This window comes from Gouania willdenowi, chromosome 7 (genome assembly GCF_900634775.1).
Source record: "Gouania willdenowi chromosome 7, fGouWil2.1, whole genome shotgun sequence".
Classification (NCBI taxonomy): Eukaryota; Metazoa; Chordata; class Actinopteri; order Blenniiformes; family Gobiesocidae; genus Gouania; species Gouania willdenowi.
This window is the reverse complement of record NC_041050.1, coordinates 2,727,731-2,750,950: the sequence shown is the minus strand read 5'-3', so window position 1 is coordinate 2,750,950 and position 23,220 is coordinate 2,727,731. Positions and strand designations below refer to the sequence as shown.

Genomic DNA, 23,220 nt, shown 5'->3' with positions numbered 1-23,220 from the left:
GAAAGGAGGTACTAGCCAAAAAAGTTTATCACACATTCTTAGTGCGTGTGTGTGCATGTGTGTGTGTGTGTGTGTGTGTGCATGTTGAGGTAAGTCAGTCTTGTTGCCAGGTGCCTCACAGACTGAATAAAAACAAAGACTGTCACATGACGTTGATGTAGCAGAGCCACGATCTGAGAACAAAGTCACCTCCAGACCTCTGACTCAGTCTGGAGACCAAGTTGATTTTCATTGGCTGCTCATTAGGATGCAACACAGGAAGCATGTGATGTTTTTAAGAGCTGCACTTCCTTCCAATAATATTTTCAAACACTTTGTGAAACCTCTGGTGAAAAGTGAAGTGAGATGAAATTGTACAGAAACATTAAGCTGTTGATGGTTTAAAGTGGACTAGTGTCCTCTCATCTATTACAGTGGTTCTCAACCTTTTCAGGCCCCAAAATACCCCCAAAATAAAGGTTCCACACAGACTGGGGACCCCCACTGTAGCTGAAGGTGGTTGAACACAGACATGAACACTGAAGAACAGCCATGTGGAGACAGGACCATCTATAAGGGGGAATAAAGGGGAGAGATTTTTGGGGTCCATCCATAAAGTCAGTAAAATGATGGTCCATTTTTCTATGAATCTGTGATAACCACATTTATTTATTCATCTGAATAATATCCACTGTTATCCAGGAAGTTTATTATTATTATAATCATCTTAAAGATGGAAATCCTTGTTTTAATCAGAAATAAAAGGAAAAAAATAGGTTAAAATTCACCAAAAATGGACAGAAAAAGTGGTAAAAAGATTTAAAATTTTCAATGTTAGAACAGTTATTACCTGGCAAATAATGGGCATGATAAATCATGAATGTGGTTAAATTAGCAAAAATAAGCATGAAATATGGTGAAAAGAGGTTAAAAGTGGCAGTAAATGGTCAATATATGTGACATTTGTTGGAAAAGTGGTGGAAAGTGTTTATAAGTGCTGAACATGTCTTGGAAGTAGAAAAATGTGCAGAAAAGACATTGAAATGTGATGTAGAAGTGTCAGAAATGGGAGAAATGTAGCAAAAATGCATTAAAAGGAGGAAAAATATGGCAACAAAAAGTGATGAAAATAGGTTAAAATATAGAAAGTTTGGTGTAGCAGAAAAATGGTAAAAAAAAAAAGCAAAACTGGGCTCATCCCTCCACCGCCCCCCCCCACAATGCACCAAAATCATTTTGGTCAAGCACCATAGTAAAATATAGTAATTCACAAGATAAGTCTACAGCACAAGGGTAACTTTCAGCAAATATAAATGTAGTTTATGTTTAATCTGATTTTATCTAAGTTTTAATCTTATTTTCACCAATAAAAAATATATATATAGAAAAGGTAAAACGTGCTGCTCAGTGAAGTAAAATTTTTAACCCTTTACATATTTTTTGACCATATGATCTTTGTTTTGACTGTGTTAGTATTTGACAATAAATGCTGATCTTCATCATTATTAATGGACTTTTATGTTAATATTTACATTTTCTATTCATCCAGGATGAATCTACTGGAGAGATTACGTTCTATATGAAAGGTGCTGATGTGGTGATGGCTGGGATCGTCCAGTATAACGACTGGTTGGAGGAGGAGGTGCTATTCTCACGTTTCACCTTTGTTTTATTATTTGAATCATTTCTAAAAGAATGAACTCTGTTAAAATAAAGGAAACCTTTAATCCTTTCTTGGTTACAGTGTGGGAACATGGCCAGAGAGGGTCTGAGGGTCCTTGTGGTCGCTAAGAAGTCACTGACAGAAGAACAGTATCAAGACTTTGAGGTGAGCAGAATTAACCTGTGAAACTTTACCACACAGATCTAAAGCTGAGAGGTTCCATTACAGTTTCATATTTAACTTAGAAACTGTTCGAATAGAGTGGAGTTACTCTAGTTCACACGTGTCAAACTCATTTTAGTTCAGGGGCCAAATATAAAGTAGTTTGATCCTAAGTGGGCCACAGATTTTAGACGTATAAATGATACATAATGTACGTAAAGGCGCCGACAATATCCAAGCAATTAGTGACAGATTTCAGTCCCTGCAGGATTTTCTCTTTTAAATTACATCGATTTTGTGACACGTTTTATTTCATTTTGGGAAAATATTAGAAATAATTTCAGGAAAAATAAGTCCTTTGAATAATTTGAGATTTAAAATGGCTGCAGTCATGTGATAAAAGCATGGGGAAAATGTCGATCCTCCAAATATTGTGATGTTTGATTAAATTAGTGTATTTAAAAGGGCTGAGATATCTACAACTGAATTATTTGGCAATTTACACAATAATTCTTGTTTTTTTTTCTGTCTTGTTTCATTTTCTGATTTAAAGCAATACAGACGTACGAGAGTTTTGATTGATCAGTTATTATTTATCATTTTGGGTATAAACCACGAGTTCTCAACTGGTCTCACACTGGGACCCACATTTTGCCACGGTCACTAAATCGCAACCCAATTTTTTATTTTTTTTTTTAAACTCAACCAAACAAATTCAGTTATTCAAAATTACCTGTTGAAAACTCACACACAAACATAAATCCATATGTTTTCCTGTGCAACATGCATTTCACAGCATGCCTGTCATAAAGACAAGTTTATTTCAAAATAAAAGTCCAACATGAAAGTATGTAAATGGAAGTGTTATATGTTATTATGCAGTTGCATTTTTCGCTGTATATTTTACTGTAATTTGTGTAAATATTGTTCTTTTAGAGTGACAATTGAACATTTTGTCCAGGGGCTGCAGATGAAAAACAGCCTTTTGACAAAATCTGGTACATTTTTAGTATTGATATTAATGTACACTGTCCCTGTTCAATAATCCAATAAAACAAAAATAAGTATTTATTTGTTTTTGACCAGCTGTACGTGACCCACCCAGTACAGGTCGTGACCCGCTGGTCTACGGCCATCTTTGACTATTTTGCAACTTCCTTTGTCCCATTTTCAAAAAGTTCTGACACTTTTTCAGATTTTAGCTTCCTTTTGTCAATAAGTAACCCTTTTTTTCTATTTTTTGTCCATTTTTGCAAGTTCTTTTTGTCACTTTTTTCCAATTATTGTCCTTTCTTTAATTTTTTTGGGCCACTTTTCATCCAAATAAGCTATAAATACCAATAAATATCACTTCTTTCCTTTTTTTCCTTCATTTTGCCTCTTTTTTTTTCACATTTTGCCCTTTTTCACTATTTTTTTTTCTGCATTGCCCATATAAGCTACCCTTTGCCATTACATACCACCTGGTTCCCCTTTATTTTCCCGTTGTTGGTCACTCTTGACTGCTTTTGGTCCATTTTAGTCACTTTACACTTTTTTCTTGCCACGTTTTTGCCACTTTTGGACCATTTTTGGCCACTTGTTACCATGTCTGCCTCCACTCGCTCATAAAAACAAAACCAAAAAACCTAGCAGACTTGCCCACTTCAGGTCGACGGCCCACTGGGACGATGCCAGGTATGCCAGATGGCCAGTCCACCCCTGTATATGTATAATTATTTGGATATAAGGATATTTATTGTAAGGATATATAATTACATAATAATTCACATCAACAAAACGTGCATTAGTTTGTAAATGTCAGATTGTATAATTGCCGTGACCTTTGACCTCGCCCTCCCTCTCCACCCTCCAACACGGACTGTCCACCCCTGCAGCTGTTGGCCCCTGGCCCCCCGTTCTGAAGTGTGTAATTGAGTGAGCAGAGCTGGTGGGCAGCAGTGAGTCACCAGCTGAGTCACACACACACAGAGAGTGTGTGTTTGTGTTTGTGGGTGACTCACACAAATCGCTGTTGGCTTATCTCGCTCTCAAAGTGGCCCGTGAGGCGTAGCTGAGAGGATGGGCGTTAGCCACGGGATTATTTCTGTTCATCTACCATTCTGGTGTTTTCTAAGACTTCCCCAATACTTATACTTTTACATACTGTATTGACATTTTTAAACCTTAGCACAGTGGTTCAACTTAACATATTTTGGATCGTCACCATCTATTATTAGTTTTTACTCAAGTTTAGTAAGAGGATTATTGTAGAAAAAAAAAAAGTGAAAAAATGCTCAAGTTTAAATATATTTTATACTGTATTTATTTATTTATTTGTTTGTTTGTTTGTTTATTTATTTATTTATATTTTTATTTTATTTTTTTCCTTTTTTTTCTTTCTTTTTTTAAATCAAAAAAAAATAATTTCAATTTAACTAGATTTATATTTGATAGAGTGAAAGTATAGAATATAGTTGTTTAAGATTGTGTTTTGTGTTATGACTTGAAAAAGGAATATTAATTATCATTTTATAAAACATGTTTTTAATCAATAATTATTTCTAACCAATTACTGGACCTTTCAGGAGATCCCATTTAAATGTATATATCTTCTTAAACTTAAATCTTTTGTTTGCAGTGATTATCAGTATTTTGTTATCTGTATCTTTAGGTTTTTTGTGTACTTTTCTTTTTTTACATTTAATTTGTTCAATCTATTTAAATTGATCCTCAATCCAAATAACAACGACGGCTCAGATGAAAGATTATTCTATGTGAGCTTTACTAGTGTGAATGACAGTTGAGAAGCTACAGATACAATAAAAAACGTCAAACTAGTGGTGGGATTAGATTATAAAAAATAATCTAATTAGTTAGAGACTTTGTAATTAATTAATCTCGATGAATCTAAATTGACTGAATCACTGAAAACAATAAATGATCTTAAACAACTAAATCGTGTTTATTATTTCCATCACTGAGTGCAAACATAATGTGTAATATGAATAAAGAATATTAAGATTGCATTGTTCACAAAGCACTAAGTTACAATTAATTAAGATATATTCATGCTTTTCTGGATTTTTTAGAATAAAAAAAACAGCACTTAGTACAGAACATCTCAGAGAAATGTAAAATATCATTTAGTGTTAACCACTGCCTGCTTCATTCTGTGTGTGTTTCATTGTATTTGTTGTGATTCCACCTTCAGACACGTTACCTGCAGGCAAAGATCAGCGTCCACGACCGCTCCCTGAAGGTGGCCACGGTCATCGAGAGTCTGGAGATGGAGATGGAGCTTCTGTGTCTGACTGGGGTGGAGGACCAGCTTCAGACTGATGTCAGACCCACGTTGGAGATCCTCCGCAACGCTGGCATCAAGGTGAGCACTGCAGGGGTCCTTTATTTTTCCTCTTTTTGTCCTTATTCTCACTACCAAAGGGCACCAAAAGTACAATTCAGTGTTCCTTCTGCAAAGATATGGGCTGCATTCTTTTTTTTTAAACCTCCTATTATCCTTGGGGTCAATTTGACCCCATTCAATGTTTATCATTGAAAAAATATAAGTTAACTTTTCTTTTCACTTTATATTTCATGACTTTTCCGAATTTGATGGGTACAATTTAGCATAAAATTATAATAGAAATACACATGATATTATCTCGATATTACTATCCTGGATAAATTGGTGGCACGTTTGCTGAGGCAGGATAAAGAGACTAGGAAAAGTGAAGCTGTGGATGTTAGATGTGAGATATGTGGGTGGTCACGGCTTTCTGAAGAAGACCATGAATTCGATCACAGAACCAGTAATGAAAGTATGGATCACGGACGCTCAGCTTCGTTTACACCTGTGAACAACTGATGCTTCTGGAGCAGGATGAAGAAATAAAATAAAAAACATAATAAGGAAAAAGGCAGGCAATATCCAACCAAATCAATGCATAATATGCAGAGGTAAATTTCTCGCTTCCCGTGCGGGAGTTCAGATCCAGAGTAATATACTTAACTTATTTTTTTCTGTGAATTTTCTCTCTGGGAGATCAATAAAGGTCTATTCTAGTCTATGATTAACTGAAAAAAGGATAAATCTAATAATCAGTGATTTTTAAAAAGTGATCAGCTCCACCTCCTCTTTCTGTAACTATAGCAATTCACTTTATTAATTCTACATGTTTGGGATATTTACTGTATATGTTACATATACGTATAAATAAGTTTCAAGAAAGGATTTATCATCTATAATTTAAACATAACTCCATTAATCCATTTAAATCAAACCTGTGATCGAAAATAGATTATTACAAAATATCCAGAGTTATTGTAAATTTTAAAAGTGAAGTCAGAATAATGTGAAACTCTTCAGATCCAACAGTACAGGATCCATTTTATTATTTTTAGAACACTCTTTCAATATCTTATATTAGTTCCAATGCAGTCATAATGAGTAAAGTCAGATTATTCTGTATCTTTTCTAACATTTTACTGTTGTGTTTTATCAATAAGGAAAATATTCCTAATAAGCCACTCCTTTAAATGACGTTTAAAAATGTTAAAGCTGTGGTTGCTAGACTGTTCCAATAAGTCCTGTCCTTTGTAGGACAGGACTTATTGACCAAAGGTAGTTTTTCTCACAGGAACCTGACAGTCACCCCTGCTTATGACCCTAGTGGTCCTAATGAGACCCGCTAACGAGTCCAGGTCAAACCACTGTGTCACAAATGTAATAAGACTTATCCAAAAATCTAAAATAAATTTATTTTATTAAAACTTGAACTATTTATAACTTGCCCCAACATGGAAAAACATAATTCATGTTTAGTTAAAAACTGTTAGTGTTTACTAAAAAAGTGGGGCAGCAAGGAGGCAATATCCTAATTTTGGAACAGCTCTTTCACAGTAAAAGTCATGTAGATGTAGATGTGTCTGAGACAGAGGACTTTATAGTGAATAACCCCAAATATGTAACATAAAAATAAACAAGTAGAAGTACACAGTGTCTGACACTAAAACAATTCTCTGAAAATCATTTCCTGAAGGCCAGTGTCCCTGGGGTCAGAAAGGTAAAATGTGTGAGTAATATCTGAGTATAATAGGAGCGTTAACAAACCAGACATCTGAACTCAAACCACTTTTTGTGTTTTTCTTTATGAAAGTCTCTGATTATCTGTGTTTAATCGATCAAACCTTTGACTTCCTGTTTCCTGTTGCAGGTTTGGATGTTGACAGGAGATAATCTTGAAACTGCCACGTGCACAGCTAAGAATGCTCATCTGATCACCCGCAACCAGGATATACACACCTTCAGATCAGTGAGTCAGTCAATCAATCAATCATGCATTTTTTTTATTAAAATCAGCAATGCTAATTTATCTGAATAGCGCACATGTGTTAAACTCAAGGTTCCGGGGGCCAAATCCGGCCCTTAGAAGAAAGCAAAAAGGACCAACTAATTCAGCTGTAGATATCTCAGCTTCTCCAAATACACACATTCAATGAAACTCTACAATATTTGCAGGACTCACAATTTTCCCATGTTAATATCACATGAAGACAGTCATTTTTAATGAACTCTCAATTTTTTTCCAATCCTGCATTTCTTTCACGTGTAAACAACTGTAATGGTGTAATGCATGTAGTTACAGATATCTGGAACAGCGCTAGGTTGTAATTTACCTTACGACTAATGTGAATGTGTCAGAATCAAGGACTGCTGTTCCTTTTTGACTCCTAACACCATCTACGTTTGATCATTTTAAAGAGAAAATGACTGAAAAAATTGAATTTATAAAGTAAAACCTTGTATAGTAATGTTTCAGATCATTCCAGCAAGATTATTTTTGAATAATATGTTAAAAGGTTTCATTTATTCAGACAGCTGTTCCTCAGGAAATCCACTTTGATCTCCTGACATGTTTCGACTGCCAACTGCCAGTCTTTGTCAGAGGCATCTGCTGATCACTTTGATAATTCCTTTGAAGTTTCCTTGACATACGAAACATGTCAGGAGATCAAAGAAATATCAAACAAAAAATAAAACAAGAACATTGATAGCAAACGATGAAGAAGATTTTAAAAGTGAGTGGAACTTTGTGAGCAAAATCCGTCCATAGACGATCAAAGTGTCAAACTCAAAGCCAAATCTGGCCCTTTAAAGCTCCCAATTTGGCCCACAATAGAAAATTAAAAAAATTACAGCGAAAACATGACTTATTGTGTAAGTCACCAACTTATTCAGTTGTAGATATCTCAGTATCTCCAAATACACATTTTCAATGAAACTGCACATTTTTACCATGAATTTATGACATGATGGCAGTCATTTTGAACTTTTTCCAGTTATTACAAAATCCTACAATTTTCCTCAAATTATTCCCCAAAATGTGCCCAAATTAAATGAAAATTGGATACAAAATCAAGGACATTTAAGATCCTGAAATCATCATATGTTGCAAACATGGATGATGAAAGTGCTCGTTTTAAAGCCTAAAATCTGTGGCCCACTTGATATTAAACTGGTCTGTATTTGGCCCCTGAACTAAAATGAGTTTGACACCCCTGGTCTACTAGTTGTCATAGCGTACCAGCTCCAGAGCCAAACCAGGACAGCACCCCCAGGCTGAATAAATCACCTCCCACCAGCTGAAACATCCAAGCCCCTGTCACAGAGAAACATACAGCCCCTCCACTCCCACAGGGAACACGCTCCGGACTCACTTCCTAAATAGTTTTGCAGGTTTCAGACTCTCCCCCCCCCACCCCCTGCTTTGATGCTTCCCCTCTGGATCCATGCCAGGGCAGGAGGAGAAGGGCTGGCCATGTAGGAAGGTTAAAACCTGTGTACGACAGGGAGAGAAAAACAATGGTTGGCACGGCTTGAAAACGTCTTCACCAGCAGACGGGGAATGCTGAGTGGGCTGATGTACAAACATCTGGATCAGTTTCCTGATCCGGATTGACTGACGTATGAATGCTGGCCTTTTAGAGGACAGTCATACCAGGACATCATGAGACTTGGGGTGTACATGCGATACAATACGATACAAGATTTGCATCTCACAATATGATATATCCTGATACTAAACAATATGATATACAGTATATTGTGATATCAAGAATGACAAATGTCACCTTTACAAGTACAAAATACAATTTATTTATTTATTTTTTAAACTTGAGAGAACAACTAAATCTTAACTAACTGTAATTCAAGTACAAATATCAAAACAAGTGGTATGTTTATCAAACTGTCAAATTACATTTTTCAAAATAGTTTAAGTTTTGCTTCTACAACAGATTCTGATTCTGTTAAGTTCTTAAATTAAAGGATTTTTGGTCATGTTGTTGTTGATGTAATGTGTTTGTTGATGATTTTAAATGTTTTTACTGATGATTTTAAATGTTTTTACTGATGATTTTAAATGTTTTTGTTGTTGAATGTTTTTTGTTGCACTTTTTGATCATGTAAAGCACATTGAGTTGTGTATGAAATGTGCTTTACTAATAAATTTGCCTTGTTTTTTTGTTTGTTTGTTTTTTTAAAGTCACCACATACATCTATAAATGTGCCCTGTATGTTTTATGAAAATAGTAATAAATCAACTTCTAAACTAAAATGCATTGAGTAGTGAGGTAGTTTAACAAGGTCTGATGGTGCGTTTACTGACACCTAGTGACCGGGAGTTTACGTGCAATGCAGATGTCGGCACAATTAAAAAAAAAATAAAAAATTCTGTGAAAAACATGATTAAAAAAATCAATTTGGACATTTTTTGGATAGATACGATAACCATGCGGTGAAATGTTGCAATATATCAGGGAATTGATTTTTTTCTTACACCCTTAGTTGATTGTGTCTCAGAGCAAGAACATTGTGGACTTTGCATGTTTTTTTGTTTTTTCCCATGTACTCTGGTTTCCATCAGCAACCCAAAAGCATTCAGTTAGCCATCATTAAGCCAGCTGTATCAGAACCTGTACTGTATTCTTTGTTTTAAAAACGCAATTAAATGGTGTTTGTGTTAAAAACCATGACTAAAAAAAAAATTCGACTTTTTTTGGATCGATGTGATAATTATGCAGTGAGATATTGCGATTTATCGGTGAATTGATTGCTTGTTACTTCACTTTTGGTTCATATTTGAAGCTCAAACCATAGTTTGGAACCTTTTTGAATATTTCTTTGATTGCATTGTTGTGTGTGTGTGATGTTGCAGGTGACGACACGAGGCGAGGCCCACCTGGAGCTCAACGCCTTTAGAAGGAAACATGACTGTGCTTTGGTGATATCAGGAGACTCATTGGAGGTAGAATTTATTCTGTAGAACACCATAACTTTACCTTTAGTGAATAATCTGTGATTTGGAGTTGAATATGGACTAAGTTCCATGTCTGTGTGTGTGTCTGTCTGGTTTTGTTGCAGGTTTGTCTAAAATATTATGAATATGAGTTTATGGAGCTGGCTTGTCAGTGTCCTGCCGTGGTTTGCTGCCGATGTACGCCCACGCAGAAAGCTCAGATAGTTCGTCTGTTGCAAGAGCGCACGGGAAAACTCACCTGTGCTGTAGGTAAGTAAAGCCAGGTAGAAATCTCCATCCATTCTCAGCATCACTCTGCTTTATTGGAGTTGGTAAATGATTACCATTTAGAGAGAATACGTGTGTCTATCTAGGGATGTAAGGATATAGCCAAAATCTGCTAAAAATCTATGCAGATAAGGAGGAATAAAGTTGATACAGCACAGTATGTGCTTCGATACTCTGCATAAACAACAGGGGGCGCTGTGACTGTTTTAGTGATGCTTGTTTAGACGTCGCGATCAAGAGCAGCAGGTGGAGAAGACCAAAAAAGACACAATGTTGGCCTTGCTATGTTGGCATTTTTTGAGTTAGATGGTGGAATCAAGTGGGGTCAGGGTTTCAAAGGGTTAGGGTTAAGGTAACGAACGACATCTAATGACAGCCTTCATGACACCCTATTCATGCTAATGACAGGTGTTCAGGTCATAATAATGACAGCGTAATATCAGCTTTTATGTATAAAACTTCAAGTAAAGTGTAAAGCTTGACAATTTAAATAAAGAGAAAAACTATCTATTTTTGACTTAACAGCTTTTTTTCTTTAAAATATGATCTCCAGGGTCCCCACGGTCATGAAATTCCTGGAAAAGTTATGGAATTTGAAAAAATAATTTTCCAGTCTTGAAAAATTTTGGCAATATAGCCTATGTTATTTTAATGTTTAAAATATATGAAACCCCAAAGATATTAAGCATTAATGCAAAGTGAAAGTGCTGCATACTTCAACTGGCGTACGTTAAAAACTAGGAAATCATACGCAAAAAAAGATCTTTGTGCTTCAGAAGAACTAAGTCATGGAAATTTAGTCAAATATTTTGGAAAGGTTTTGAGAAATCATTGTGAAAAAAGTGTGGGAACCCTGGATCTATATGTATTCAAATTGAAAGGTGTCAAAGTGCATCATTACATCCCAATTTTTAATTTGAATGTTTTTCTTTTTTTAATATGAATTTGAATCGAATCATTGGTTGAGTGTATCCTTACACCCCTAGCCTTTAGGAGTGAACGTGTGTGTGTCACTATCATCGACTTATATATATATAAACCCCGCCTCCTCAATGATAACAAATGGGATGTGGGTCAAACTGTAAAGTTAAAATACTCGTCACATCATTTTTTTCCAAACATAAACTCTGCTGTGATCATTAGTTATTATCACCCTACATTGTGTTCAAGTGCTCATTTTTCTGTGTAGTTTGTTTTTAAATAAGTTATTTGAGGTTGAAAAATGGGATTTTACGTCATATATGAAGATGATTGACAGCCGCGGGTGTTGCGTAGCTCTCTTTGTGAATAGCAGTAACATCGTGAAGGAAAGCTGAGACGGCATTTAACTTTTCCGTCCAGTTTTTTTTAATCTTTTTTGAGTTGTCAAAACAAGTTGTTCTGCAGTAAACTGTTCAAAGCCATTGGTAGAATTTGCAGCGGGAAAGATACTTAAGTTCGTGGCGTAGCTGGGCTGCGTAAGTCATCAGGGCAGTACGCTAAATGAGCGGGGCATGTTACCACGGCTCCTCCCGCTGGACCCTACTGTGCAGACTCTGGCTCCAAATAATGTCAAATTTTCAAGATGGAAGCGCCTTTAAGCACCGTATTTTGGCTTCAAGAACGTTGAGTGGGAAAAGCTACAGAGCACACCCACTGGTCACCGTTTATTGGCGTCCTGGTGAGGGTGTGCACGGCGCCTCGTGCCTGATCTGAGCTCAGATAGAGACGATGTGAACAGTGACACCTCCATGACTTTTTCTTTTTCCTCAGGGGACGGAGGAAATGATGTCAGCATGATCCAGGAAGCCGACTGTGGCGTGGGAGTGGAGGGAAAAGTAAGGCTCTCTCTGTGCTGTGTGTGTGTGTGTTTTTTATTTGTGTGTGTGTGGTATTTCATGTTCTTTGTGTTTCTTGCCAAGATGTCGTGTAACTGTCAGAGTTGTGGAGTGATGTCTACACAGATGATTCCTCTGCTGTGGATCTATTGTCCTATAGTGGAAGTTAGCAGGAAGCTTCCAGCTATAAAATAAAAGCCTTCATCACCTTGGCTCATCCTCACTGATGATGATGTTTTTAAATCAAGTATTTATTCTTAGAATGTAGTATAGTTAAATATTAATATTTGTTCAGACACAAACTGATGTCTTTTACATTCAATCATTGTATATGTTATTTTTTACTAATTAATACGGAAAGTATATAAATAAGTTCATGACTGACAAATAAACAGAGTCAGTGGATCAATATTATTATCTGAAGGGGAGAAAAATGTACGGTTGTATTGCTCAGAAAAGTGTTCTTACTGTTTTTTAACTTTATGGCGCTACATTTGGACCTACATACTGTATGCCACAATAATGTAATAAATTTAAATGAAAATACCTGAAGTTGAGGAAGTTTTCTCAGCAATTTTAAGGTGAGATTAAAAAATAGATTAATTATTTACAAAGCATAATTAATTATTCACATTTCTTTTATGTCTCTTGACATCACTAATATATATAATCTATGTATATCTTCAGAAATACAAGCAACAACAGAAATAGACTCAATGAGAACAAAAACATACAAAATGACTTGAAAAACAAAAATACTGGGGGAAAAAAGTTGTTCTTTTCTGTAAATTCAGATTTGATTTCTGAAAATGTTGCCCTTCCGATCAGATGATCACATTTATTTGGCCCCACTCTGATGTTGCGTGTGTGTGTGCACGTGCGTGCATATGAATGCTGCTTACATGTATGTGTACGAGTATATTTATTTATATGTATTTTTTTAGGGGTGGGACGATACACTGAGGGGTGGATTCAGTAAAGGTTTAGTGGTATTAAAACTTGTGCAAATGTCACTCCACCGCTAATAAGGAGTACAAAGCCCAGGGAATCAGGTGTGCGCCGCTGCTGTGCTCCCCGATGCGCCCTGAATCTATTTAGCGTCTTTCCCCTAATGAATATGCATAGTAGACAGATCTCCCAGTGCGAGAAAAAATATGGGAGGAGGAAATGCAAATAAATGTATGCAGGGAGAACAATGCGATTCATGAAATCTGGAACTGTTTGCGGTGATAGTTTTAGTACCAGAAAATAGTACGACTGAGAAGCAGGTGCAAACACACACGCAGAGATCAACGCTGCAGTAAATGTGGACATGAAACACAGAGGAGATGAAATAAAGGCTCCAGGTCATTGTCTTACACACATGCGTGATCAGTCGCGCACATGCACCCATCCGTCACTCACAGTCACATCCACGCACATTTCTTCACTGCGGGAGGAATCAAGAATATCTATCTATTTATTGATCTGCTGTAATTCATCCATTTTTTTATTCTTCTCCTCTACTAACACCTCCAATTCTGCTGCTTCTGCGCACACATGCTCACCCTCCATGCTCAACACAACACATACAAAACGCTCATTTAAATAAGGGCGGTCTGCACCAGTTCTGCACGTGCACTAATCATTGCTGCAATTGTAGTGAATTCCGCTCAGCAGGTGAGGAAACTGCGTCACTTAAGGATTTAGGGAAGCAACTGGTTTACTACCCTTTATTTGAGATCTTAGTGAATCCGCCCCTGAGTTTACGATATGATAACGGGCTTGCGATAATGATATGATACAATGTTTTTGGAAAGGAAAAAAAAAAACTAGAGACTTAAAGTTTCTAAGTCCATGTTATAAGTACAGTATGTCCAGAGTTAATCTGGGTTTGACCTTTTCAACTCAATAGGAGAATAAAAAAGATGCTGTGTAGCATTCTCTGTGTGGTGTGTTGGCTGCTGAGCTCATCCTCACTGTGCTCTGTGCTGTGTGTCTTTGTGTGTGTGTGTGTGTGTGTGTGTGTGTGTGTGTGTGTGTGTGTGTGTGTGTGCTCTATGTACTGTGTGTGTAACAGGAAGGGAAGCAGGCCTCTCTGGCCGCCGACTTCTCAGTGACTCAGTTCAAACATTTGGGTCGTCTGCTCATGGTTCATGGCCGCAACAGCTACAAGAGATCTGCTGCTCTGAGCCAGTTCGTCATCCATAGAAGTCTGTGTATTGCCACCATGCAGGTACCAACACCCTGTGGTCAATGTGTGTGTTCTCTGGTACATAGCCCCAGACATGACATGGTAAAAAAAAATTATTTGTGGCCACAAAGTAGCATTTTGTCGCAATGAATTAGTATTTTGTGGCAACAAATTAGTATTTCATGGTATTTCGTTGCAACAAATTTATATTTTGTGACCACAAATTAGTATTAAATGGTTTTTCGTGGCCGCAAATTAGTATTTTCACTAAGTAGCATTTTGTGACCACGAGTTAGTATTTCTAGGCAACAAATTAGTATTTAGTGTCCACAAATTAGCATTTTGTGGCAATGAATTCGTATTTTGTGGCAACAAATTAGTATTTCATGGTATTTTGTGGCAACAAATTTATATTTTGTGGCCACAAATTAGTATTACATGATATTTCGTGGCTGCAAATTAGTATTTTCACTAAGTAGCATTTTGTGATCACAAGTTAGTATTTCTTGGCAACAAATTAGTATTTCATGATGTTTTGTGACCACAAATTAGTATTTTGTGGTACTTCGTGGCAACAAAAAAAATGTTTTTGTCAACGTCTGGGGCTCTGTACTCTCGATTTTTTTTATCAGATGTTTAAGTTGTGCCATCCAACACAGGAATAACACAAACCCAGACAAACATGCACAATTAGGCCTGAATGAAGAGTCTAAACATAGTGATGAGGAAAGCTACTGGACCTGGCTGAAGACCACACTGACACAAAGTCAATATGCAAGCTCAACATAGGAAAGTTTGTACATGTTTTAAGCCTCACTCACTGCTCCTGATATTTGCGTTTGGGGGAGAATCAAGTGAAGGACACGTTGTGGTGGTGGAAGGGTTGGTTCACAGTGACTCAGAGGTGTCCCTCCACCCACTACAAACCTGACGGCGTTCCCTGTCCAGCTCCCAAGTCCCAGTCCGACATCGGCCCCCAGCCGATGACTCACCCCATGTCAGACTTTAAGGTTTGGGGGGGGGGGGGGGGCTCCCACACGTATCTCACATTACAGACGACCGCAGCTGTAGTCCTGAGGCCTGACCGTCTGGTTTCAGAGGGAACAGCAGCCGAATGGCTCACAGCTCAGTGTTGGCATCGTCCACAAGTAGGGCATAGGATTAGTCATTCTGGTTTGTTTTAGTGCAACAGTAGCAGCTCATTGTCACAGTCATCCATCCATCCATTTTCTTCCACTTTTATCCGGGGCCGGGTTGCGGAAGCAGCAGTCTCAGCAGAGTCATCACAGCCTTTAATATGTAGATATAGGGCTGAGTAGGTTTGTTTCTAAGTATCATTGTTTGAAATTGAGATGTTAAATATTTAAAGTGAAAATGTATATAACAAGCATATGTTTAATGTACTACCAATAAACAAAATATGTGCACCTTTTTTTTAAAAAAAAAACACATTAAAAGGACTTTTTAGAATGATTTAACAATGAAGAGCCATTTTTGACATGATATGGCGCACTTTCGTTGATCAGCCCAGCCTGTCTCTTTAAATAAATGGTGCATTGTGGGAGGTAGAGACATAACAGGTCTGTTTACATTATGGTATGGTATGTGTAGTTTTTCTGTTCGCTATTGGTGTGAATCAGTCGGGTCTAACGTCTCCCTCAGTGAAAAAATGCAGCATCCAGGTTACGAGAGGATTCAATATCACCTTTCTCACAAACTACATGCTTCTTGTATGCAGCCCTGCCCCGACTCAGCATGTAGAATTAGCCTTAGAACAAACAGAGCTATTACCAGCAGAAACGAGCCATGGCTGAGTAGTTAGGTGTTGGAAGTGCACAAATATGGTTAGAAACTGTGATGAAAGCTGCGTGAAAGGATATCTGTTCATTGACGGGATGATGCACCAAGGATCAAACAGGTAACAGTTCATCATTTAGCCACAAGGAAATAAGAGGGAACAATCTGGTGGAGGTGCGGTTAGTGCTATGACACCCCCCCCATATTATCCCCTTTAAGCAGAAACGTAGCAGTGCGCTGAACAAGTACGTTAACAAGCTGCATTATGTCTTTGTGCCCATTAACTTAGCCAATTAGCTTAGCCCATTAGCTTAGCCCATAGATCCCTCACATATCACTGGATTTCGTTTTAAGTGTGTATCCTGTACCGATATTATAGAGTCAATGTCGTTATTTGGCTCAAAGATGCAAAATAAATGTTTTAGTGGTTTTTTCTCTTGTTGGAACCATTGGGTTTACACGCCGCCATTTGTTCAGAAATTGTAGACCAACGGAACACTGTTGCCTAGCAACAGCTAACAGGAATCAACCAACGTACGTCATATCCTAACCAAAATGGCTACTCTCCATAATTTATTCCCGAAAGCATAAAATCGTTCTAAAAAGTCCTTTTAATGTGTTTTGTTTTTTTTAATAAAAAGGTGCACATTTCATTTATTCGTCACATTAAACAAATTTTTGCTTTATACATTTTCACTGCAGGTACCTTTAATAACTGCATTGATTACAATAAAAAGCAGTGTGTTCTTCTTTCTCTCATAGACGGTTTTCTCCACTGTTTTCTACTTCGCTTCGGTCCCGCTCTACCAAGGATTCCTGGTCATCGGGTGAGAATCAAGCATTGCACACAGTCATTGAGACACATGTAGAGCCTGCGATTCTTCGTGATCATGAAAAACACAAAAAACGGAAAGAAACAAGCAATCTGACCCCTTTTTTATTTTTAATCTCCCTCTTTATATGAAATCGAGCCCCAACACGCCACGTAAATGTTTTAGGACAATGTCTCACATGTACACGTTATTTTTCACCAGATAACAGGTGTATGACTGTCTAGAACAGGGGTGTCAAGCTCATTTTAGTTCAAGGGCCAAATACGGACCAGTTCGATCACAAATGCGCCGCAGATTTTAGGCGGGAAAACAAACAATTTTAACATCAATGTGCCCAAGTTTGCACTTCCTGTTATAAATTAGACACGAAGTATGGAAGGCAAGTGGCAGATTTATTTATTTTTTGACCAAATTTTATTTAGTTTGGGGAGATTTGGTGGAATAATTTGGAGTTCTTCCAACAACAATTTACAACTGAATTATTTGGTACTTTCACTTTCTCCTGCGGGCCAAATCAGATGCACTGAAGGGCTGAATTTGAAACATATGGTCTAGAAAGTGCTACAAACCCTTTATTAGATTCAGAATCTCATGCTACGTGTCAAGGCTCATCTAGTCATCATGATATCCTGTAATTGAATGAAGGCAGAGCTTCTTCTGAAGCATCTAAAAATACACAGCTGCGAAGGATTTCATGCAAAATCCAGTAGGCGAAGCATATACAGTAAAATGTAAAATGAATAACTTTCATTTACCCTATTTATTAGCATGTTTGTTATGATTTGGGGAAGTTTAATATTCAGTAAAGATGCCTAAATGGGGAAAGATAATGAAACAAAACAGGAAAATTGAAACGGACTTTGGAAGATATTTAATGTAAAATCGAAGGCTCTGCACATGATGGCTGCTTTTGTTTCCCACTGTGTAAAAACACACTAAATGTCTATTTTAGATACTCCACTATCTACACTATGTTCCCTGTTTTCTCCCTGGTTTTGGACAAAGATGTAAAGTCCGAGGTGGCCATGCTCTACCCAGAGTTATACAAAGATCTCCAGAAGGTCAGAGAGAGAAGCCACTGAACGCTGCACAGGAACAAATGTAATGACTGTGTTATTTTTCCTTCACAGGGCCGACCGCTGTCATTTAAGACTTTTCTAATATGGGTTTTAATCAGCATCTATCAAGGTAGAAAAGAGCATTTCTTCTCAGATCATGAAACCAATAAGTATGTGTTATGGTTCTTTAAGAGCATGTCAGAGTTATAGGTTTGATTAAAGTTATGTCTCACTCATGTTTGGAACAGTTTATTTTATTTATTTATTAAAAAAAAGCTCACGAGTCCTTTGTTTCGTTCACAGGGAGCATCATCATGTACGGAGCATTGCTGCTCTTTGAGTCCGAGTTCGTGCACATCGTTGCCATTTCCTTCACGTCCCTGATCCTGACGGAGCTGCTGATGGTGGCTCTGACCATCCAGACCTGGCACTGGCTCATGATTGTGGGGGAGCTGCTCAGCTTGGCCTGCTACGTCGCCTCGCTCGTCTTCCTGCACGAATTCATCGGTGAGTCGTTGCAAACACACGCAGAACTTGTTGGGTTGATCTCACTTTAAAGTCCTGCTGGGCCTTCCCTGAAACCCTGAACCAGTGCATCAGCAGCAGGTCAAATTGGGGCCCTAAGCGAGTTTGGAACTTGCGGCTCCCAACTCACCAGATCCCTAATAGCCCGGCAGATATGTCAAAAATATCTTCACTTCTGGAAGAAAATATGAAAATTGAAGTATGCTGAATCCATTTCTAATGGGATTCACGCTGGCAAACCAACGGTTCCCACTCAAAATCAAGAAATCCAAGATGGCCACCGTCCAGCTGGCCAAAGAATTGAAACATTTGTTACGTTAATTTAAATATTATTCAGATATCTACATCAAAAGATTGTGTTAAATCATTGTACATGTTGGCAAGTGCTTCAGATTAATGCTAATGCATGCACCGGGATCACAGTGGATATAATATTCTTGAGAAATATATGGAAATAGATATATTATTCATGTTTTGATGAAGATTTAAATAAAATTGTTCACCTTTTAAAAGTCATCTTTGTCATACATAGTTGTGGCTGCAAAGAAATCACAATTTCACCCTTTCCATGTGTAAAGCGTTGTGGTGGCCATCTTATATCTTGCTCTGGGTGCAATTTACAGTATTTTAAGCTATTTCATGTCAATCATTGCCCCCAAAAACCTACATTTTGTCACAAAGATCATATTTCTACATCTAACAGAACCAAAGTTTTGGTAAAAATGAAATTTGCAATATGGATGGCGGCCATCTTGGATCTTGCTCTGAGCACAATTTACAGTATTGTGACCCAAAAAACATAGAATTTGGTTCTGTTTGACATAGAAGCATGATCTCAGTAGCAAAGTTATGACATATCCAAATTGGCAAAACGGATGGTGGCCATCTTGGATTTCTGGATTTTGAGTGGGAACCGTTGGTTTACCAGCGTGGATCCCATTAAAAATGTATCTGTTGGGCCATCTGCAGCACTGTGAGCAATAATTCCTGGTATGTCAGATATTAGGATGTGAGAGGCTGAGGACGCTCCGTCCTGCTCAGAAAATCAATCTTTGGAGGAAATCCCAACAATTCCATGAGTTTCCTGTGAAACGCGCACAGATTTAGTCAAGCTGAGCATGTTGGAAACAGCTTCACATTAAAGCTTATCACAGATCTGATTCCTTTTTGTCTTCATTTTAAATGTGTTCAAGTTTCATTTATTCAGAAGATTGTTTTTCAGGAAATTCACTTTGATCTCCTGAAATGTTTTAACAGACGCTTCTGAAGAGGACTGACAGTTGACTGTCGAAACATGAAAAACAGTTGTTTGAATAAAATAAACCTCAACATATTATTCAAAATAATGACAAAACGAACCTGCTGGAATTATTACGCAGAAGTCAAGGAAACATCAAAGCGATCGACAGATGCCTTTGAAGAAGACTGGCAGTTGACAGTCGAAACAATGTCAGGAGATCAAAGTACATTTCCTGAAATACATTTGTCTGAATAAATGAAACCTTAACATATTATCACAGATCTGTGACAGAGAGGACTTTGATAACAGACAGAGAGTCTGTGTCTGTGACCTTTTTTAAGCCGTGACACAAAACTTTGACCAGGCGTAGTGTGTATTTTCATCTTTATGTGGGGCGTGGGTTCACCAGATCCAGCCTCCGTTCTGGACCACGGAGGGTCATGACTGGCCTGTGGTCGGGACGACGACGTGTCTCCCACTTCAAGCTGCACAGGAATAGATTTTAAAGGCTACGTTTGCACTCCACACGCTTAATTGGACATTTTTCCCCATTTTTGGCATTCAAGGGTGACTAATGTGGATACTGGTCAGAAAATGTGTCAAAAAGTCCCGTGTTAAACTAAATAGAGTTGTGAGTAATAGCAAAGGTGAATAAACTGTGGAGGGAGTGCACACAGAGGACAATAATATTTAATTAGTTCATCATACTGAATATAATAAATGAATTCATTGGATTAAGAGAACCCTTCTGTGTGTACTTTAGTAAACTTTCTCTTTAAATCTTTAAAATTCTCCTCCCGTCTCCAACTTCAGCCACCAGAGCGTGTCAGCGCACTGTTTAAGGGGAGATAAAGGTCCCTTTGGAGAGCTCTTCTTCTCTGCTTCATTGTCTGCTACGAAACTACAGAGTTGGAACTGTCGCCCCCAGATTTTTTTTGGGTCACAACTTGTTTTTATCATCTTTCTGTAAATAAAATAGGTTTACATTGATGTCTTTCATTTTTCCTGTTTTTTTTTTTTTAGAGCAAATGGTCATTTTGACTGAAAAAGCTGCTAAATCATCTAAACATCAGGCTGAATGTTTCACTCCAATAGAAAACAATGGGATGTTTATAGGTAGTGGGGCCGTGTGACATCATCAATCATGTGATTTCAAGATGGAGGAACACAGGCTCTAAAACTGTAAAGTAGTCCCATTTTTAAAAGTTAATTAAATGAATCTGGTGCAAAATAATGTGTTTTGTTAGACATAGATTTAATAATAAGTACATTTAAAAGATTTTAGGCCACATTTGTAAAAACAGTGGAGGATCCCTTTAAACCAGTGTTTCTCAATTTTTTCAGGTCGCGACCCCCAAAATAAAGGTGCATGAACGTTGAAGAACAGTCATGTGGAGACAGGACCATCTATAAGGGTGGATACAGGGGAGAGATTTTTAGGGTTCATCCATAAAGTCAGTAAAATGATGGTTCATTGTTCTATGAATCTGTGATAACCACATTTATTTATCTAAATTATATCCACTGTTATTCATGAAGTTTACTATTATTTGCGCCATAGTATATAGTATATATCATCTTTAAGATACAAATCGTTGCTTTAGTCAGAAATAAAATGGGTTCAAAGTGACCAAAAATGGTGGAAAATGTGCTGAAATGGGATTTTAAAAACCACAGAAAATGGTTAAAAGTTGGGAATTAGAGTGGACAAAAACGAACAGAAAAAGTGGTAAAAAAGTGCCAGTAATGAAACGGTTAGTTTAAACTGACAAATATTGGGCATGACAAATCATGAATGTAGTTAAATTGCAAAAATAAGCATAAAATATGGTGAAAAGAGGCAATAATAGGTGGTTAAGTGGCAGAAAGGGTTTATAAGTGCTAAAAATGTCTGGAAATGTGCAGACAAGTCATTGAAATTTGTGGCAGAAATGGGAGTAATGTAGCAAAAAATCATTAAAAGGAGCAAAAATAGGGCACGAAAATGTGATGAAAATATGTTAAAATATGTGGTGTAGTTGCAGAAAAAGCTTAAAAACCAGCAAAAATGGGCTCAAATTATTCAAGAAATATTCAGTTTTTTAAGCTTTGATGATGATGATGATGTGTGTTCTTTGTCCCTCGCAGACGTGTACTTCATCATCACGCTCTCGTTCCTGTGGAAGGTCACTGTCATCACGCTGGTCAGCTGCCTGCCGCTCTACATCCTCAAATACCTGCGGAGACGCTTCTCGCCACCAAACTACTCCAAACTGACCTCGTAACCAACCCAGAGCCGTCGTTTACTGACAGGAAGTGTCCCTGTGTGCATCCTGCAAAGCCTTCATCCCCTACAAAATAAAAGCCCCTACGCAGCAGCTTTGTAAGAGACGGATAGTTTACTGACAGCGAGAGTTTTCTAATATTACTGTTTAAAAAAAAACAAAAAAAAACTACAGGTTGATAAAGTCTTACTGTCCAGGGTCTCGTGGGAAATGACGCATGCAGAAAAATCCAGAAAACATTGCATAAGCTAAAATATTGAGGCGTATCCATCTGTGTTTATGGTGTTTTCCTGGAAATGAGCGCAATCAAGCCTGCCAATGGTGTGGGTCGGAAAGTACATTTATCACTGATAAATGTACGTATATGTGTATGTGTGGAAATCACTTGTTTCAGTTTAAACTTCAACATTCCAAGTATCTACAGAGAGATATCAAATAATCTGACTCATGCTTAAAGCTGCTAGGGATGATAAAACAACATGGTACGCCTCATAGATCAATAAATCAAATATCATTTACTTGGAAAAAACAAGAAAAAAGGTTAAAATTACCGCTGGAAAGTTTGTTTTCATTTCCAAAATGTTGGTGCATTGCATTATGGGATGTGGAGTCCCATAGACAGATTCATAAACATGTTTTTACTTCATTCTTACTGTGATTTCTTTGCCAAACAAAAAGAACCGTGATGGCCTAACTCCATTTTTATTCTAGTTCAGGGGTTCTCAACTGGTGGTCACCCTGGGACCCACATTTTGCCATTGTCATTAAATCGCGACCCACTTTTTTTTTCTAGAATTCAACCAAGCAAATGTAGTTTTCAAAAAATAGCTGTTGAAAACACACGTATGTAATCTTTTTTTAAAAACATAAATCTATATGTTTTCCTGTGCAACATGCATTTCACAGCGCGACTGTCAAAAAGAAAAGCTTCTTTCAAAATAAAAGACAAATCCAACATGAGAGACATTAAGTATTTATTTATGTATTTTGGGCCAGCTATCCGCGACCCACCGACTACAGGTCTGCAACCCACTTTTGGGTCTTGACCCACCAGTTGAGAATTGCTGTTCTAGTTTGTTCCCAGTGAACCCCAAAAATAAACATCCACCATTGTTTTGCCACAAAACACCAGGAATGTGTTG

The 23,220-nt window shown here is 37.5% G+C and overlaps 1 protein-coding gene across 1 annotated transcript in view; it reads left to right on the top strand.

Moving 5' to 3' along the window:
- atp9a (ATPase phospholipid transporting 9A) overlaps nucleotides 1-23,220 on the top strand; it is a 54,439-nt gene extending 31,219 nt beyond the window's left edge. Inside the window, exons 16-28 of the mRNA XM_028453598.1 lie at nucleotides 1,529-1,621; nucleotides 1,724-1,807; nucleotides 4,998-5,168; nucleotides 7,000-7,098; nucleotides 10,003-10,092; nucleotides 10,209-10,353; nucleotides 12,124-12,188; nucleotides 14,248-14,403; nucleotides 16,921-16,985; nucleotides 17,944-18,052; nucleotides 18,122-18,179; nucleotides 18,353-18,556; nucleotides 21,942-23,220. Coding sequence (XP_028309399.1) covers nucleotides 1,529-1,621; nucleotides 1,724-1,807; nucleotides 4,998-5,168; nucleotides 7,000-7,098; nucleotides 10,003-10,092; nucleotides 10,209-10,353; nucleotides 12,124-12,188; nucleotides 14,248-14,403; nucleotides 16,921-16,985; nucleotides 17,944-18,052; nucleotides 18,122-18,179; nucleotides 18,353-18,556; nucleotides 21,942-22,078 — 1,476 coding nt within the window. The 3' untranslated portion in view covers nucleotides 22,079-23,220. The remainder of the gene's footprint in view (nucleotides 1-1,528; nucleotides 1,622-1,723; nucleotides 1,808-4,997; nucleotides 5,169-6,999; nucleotides 7,099-10,002; nucleotides 10,093-10,208; nucleotides 10,354-12,123; nucleotides 12,189-14,247; nucleotides 14,404-16,920; nucleotides 16,986-17,943; nucleotides 18,053-18,121; nucleotides 18,180-18,352; nucleotides 18,557-21,941) is intronic.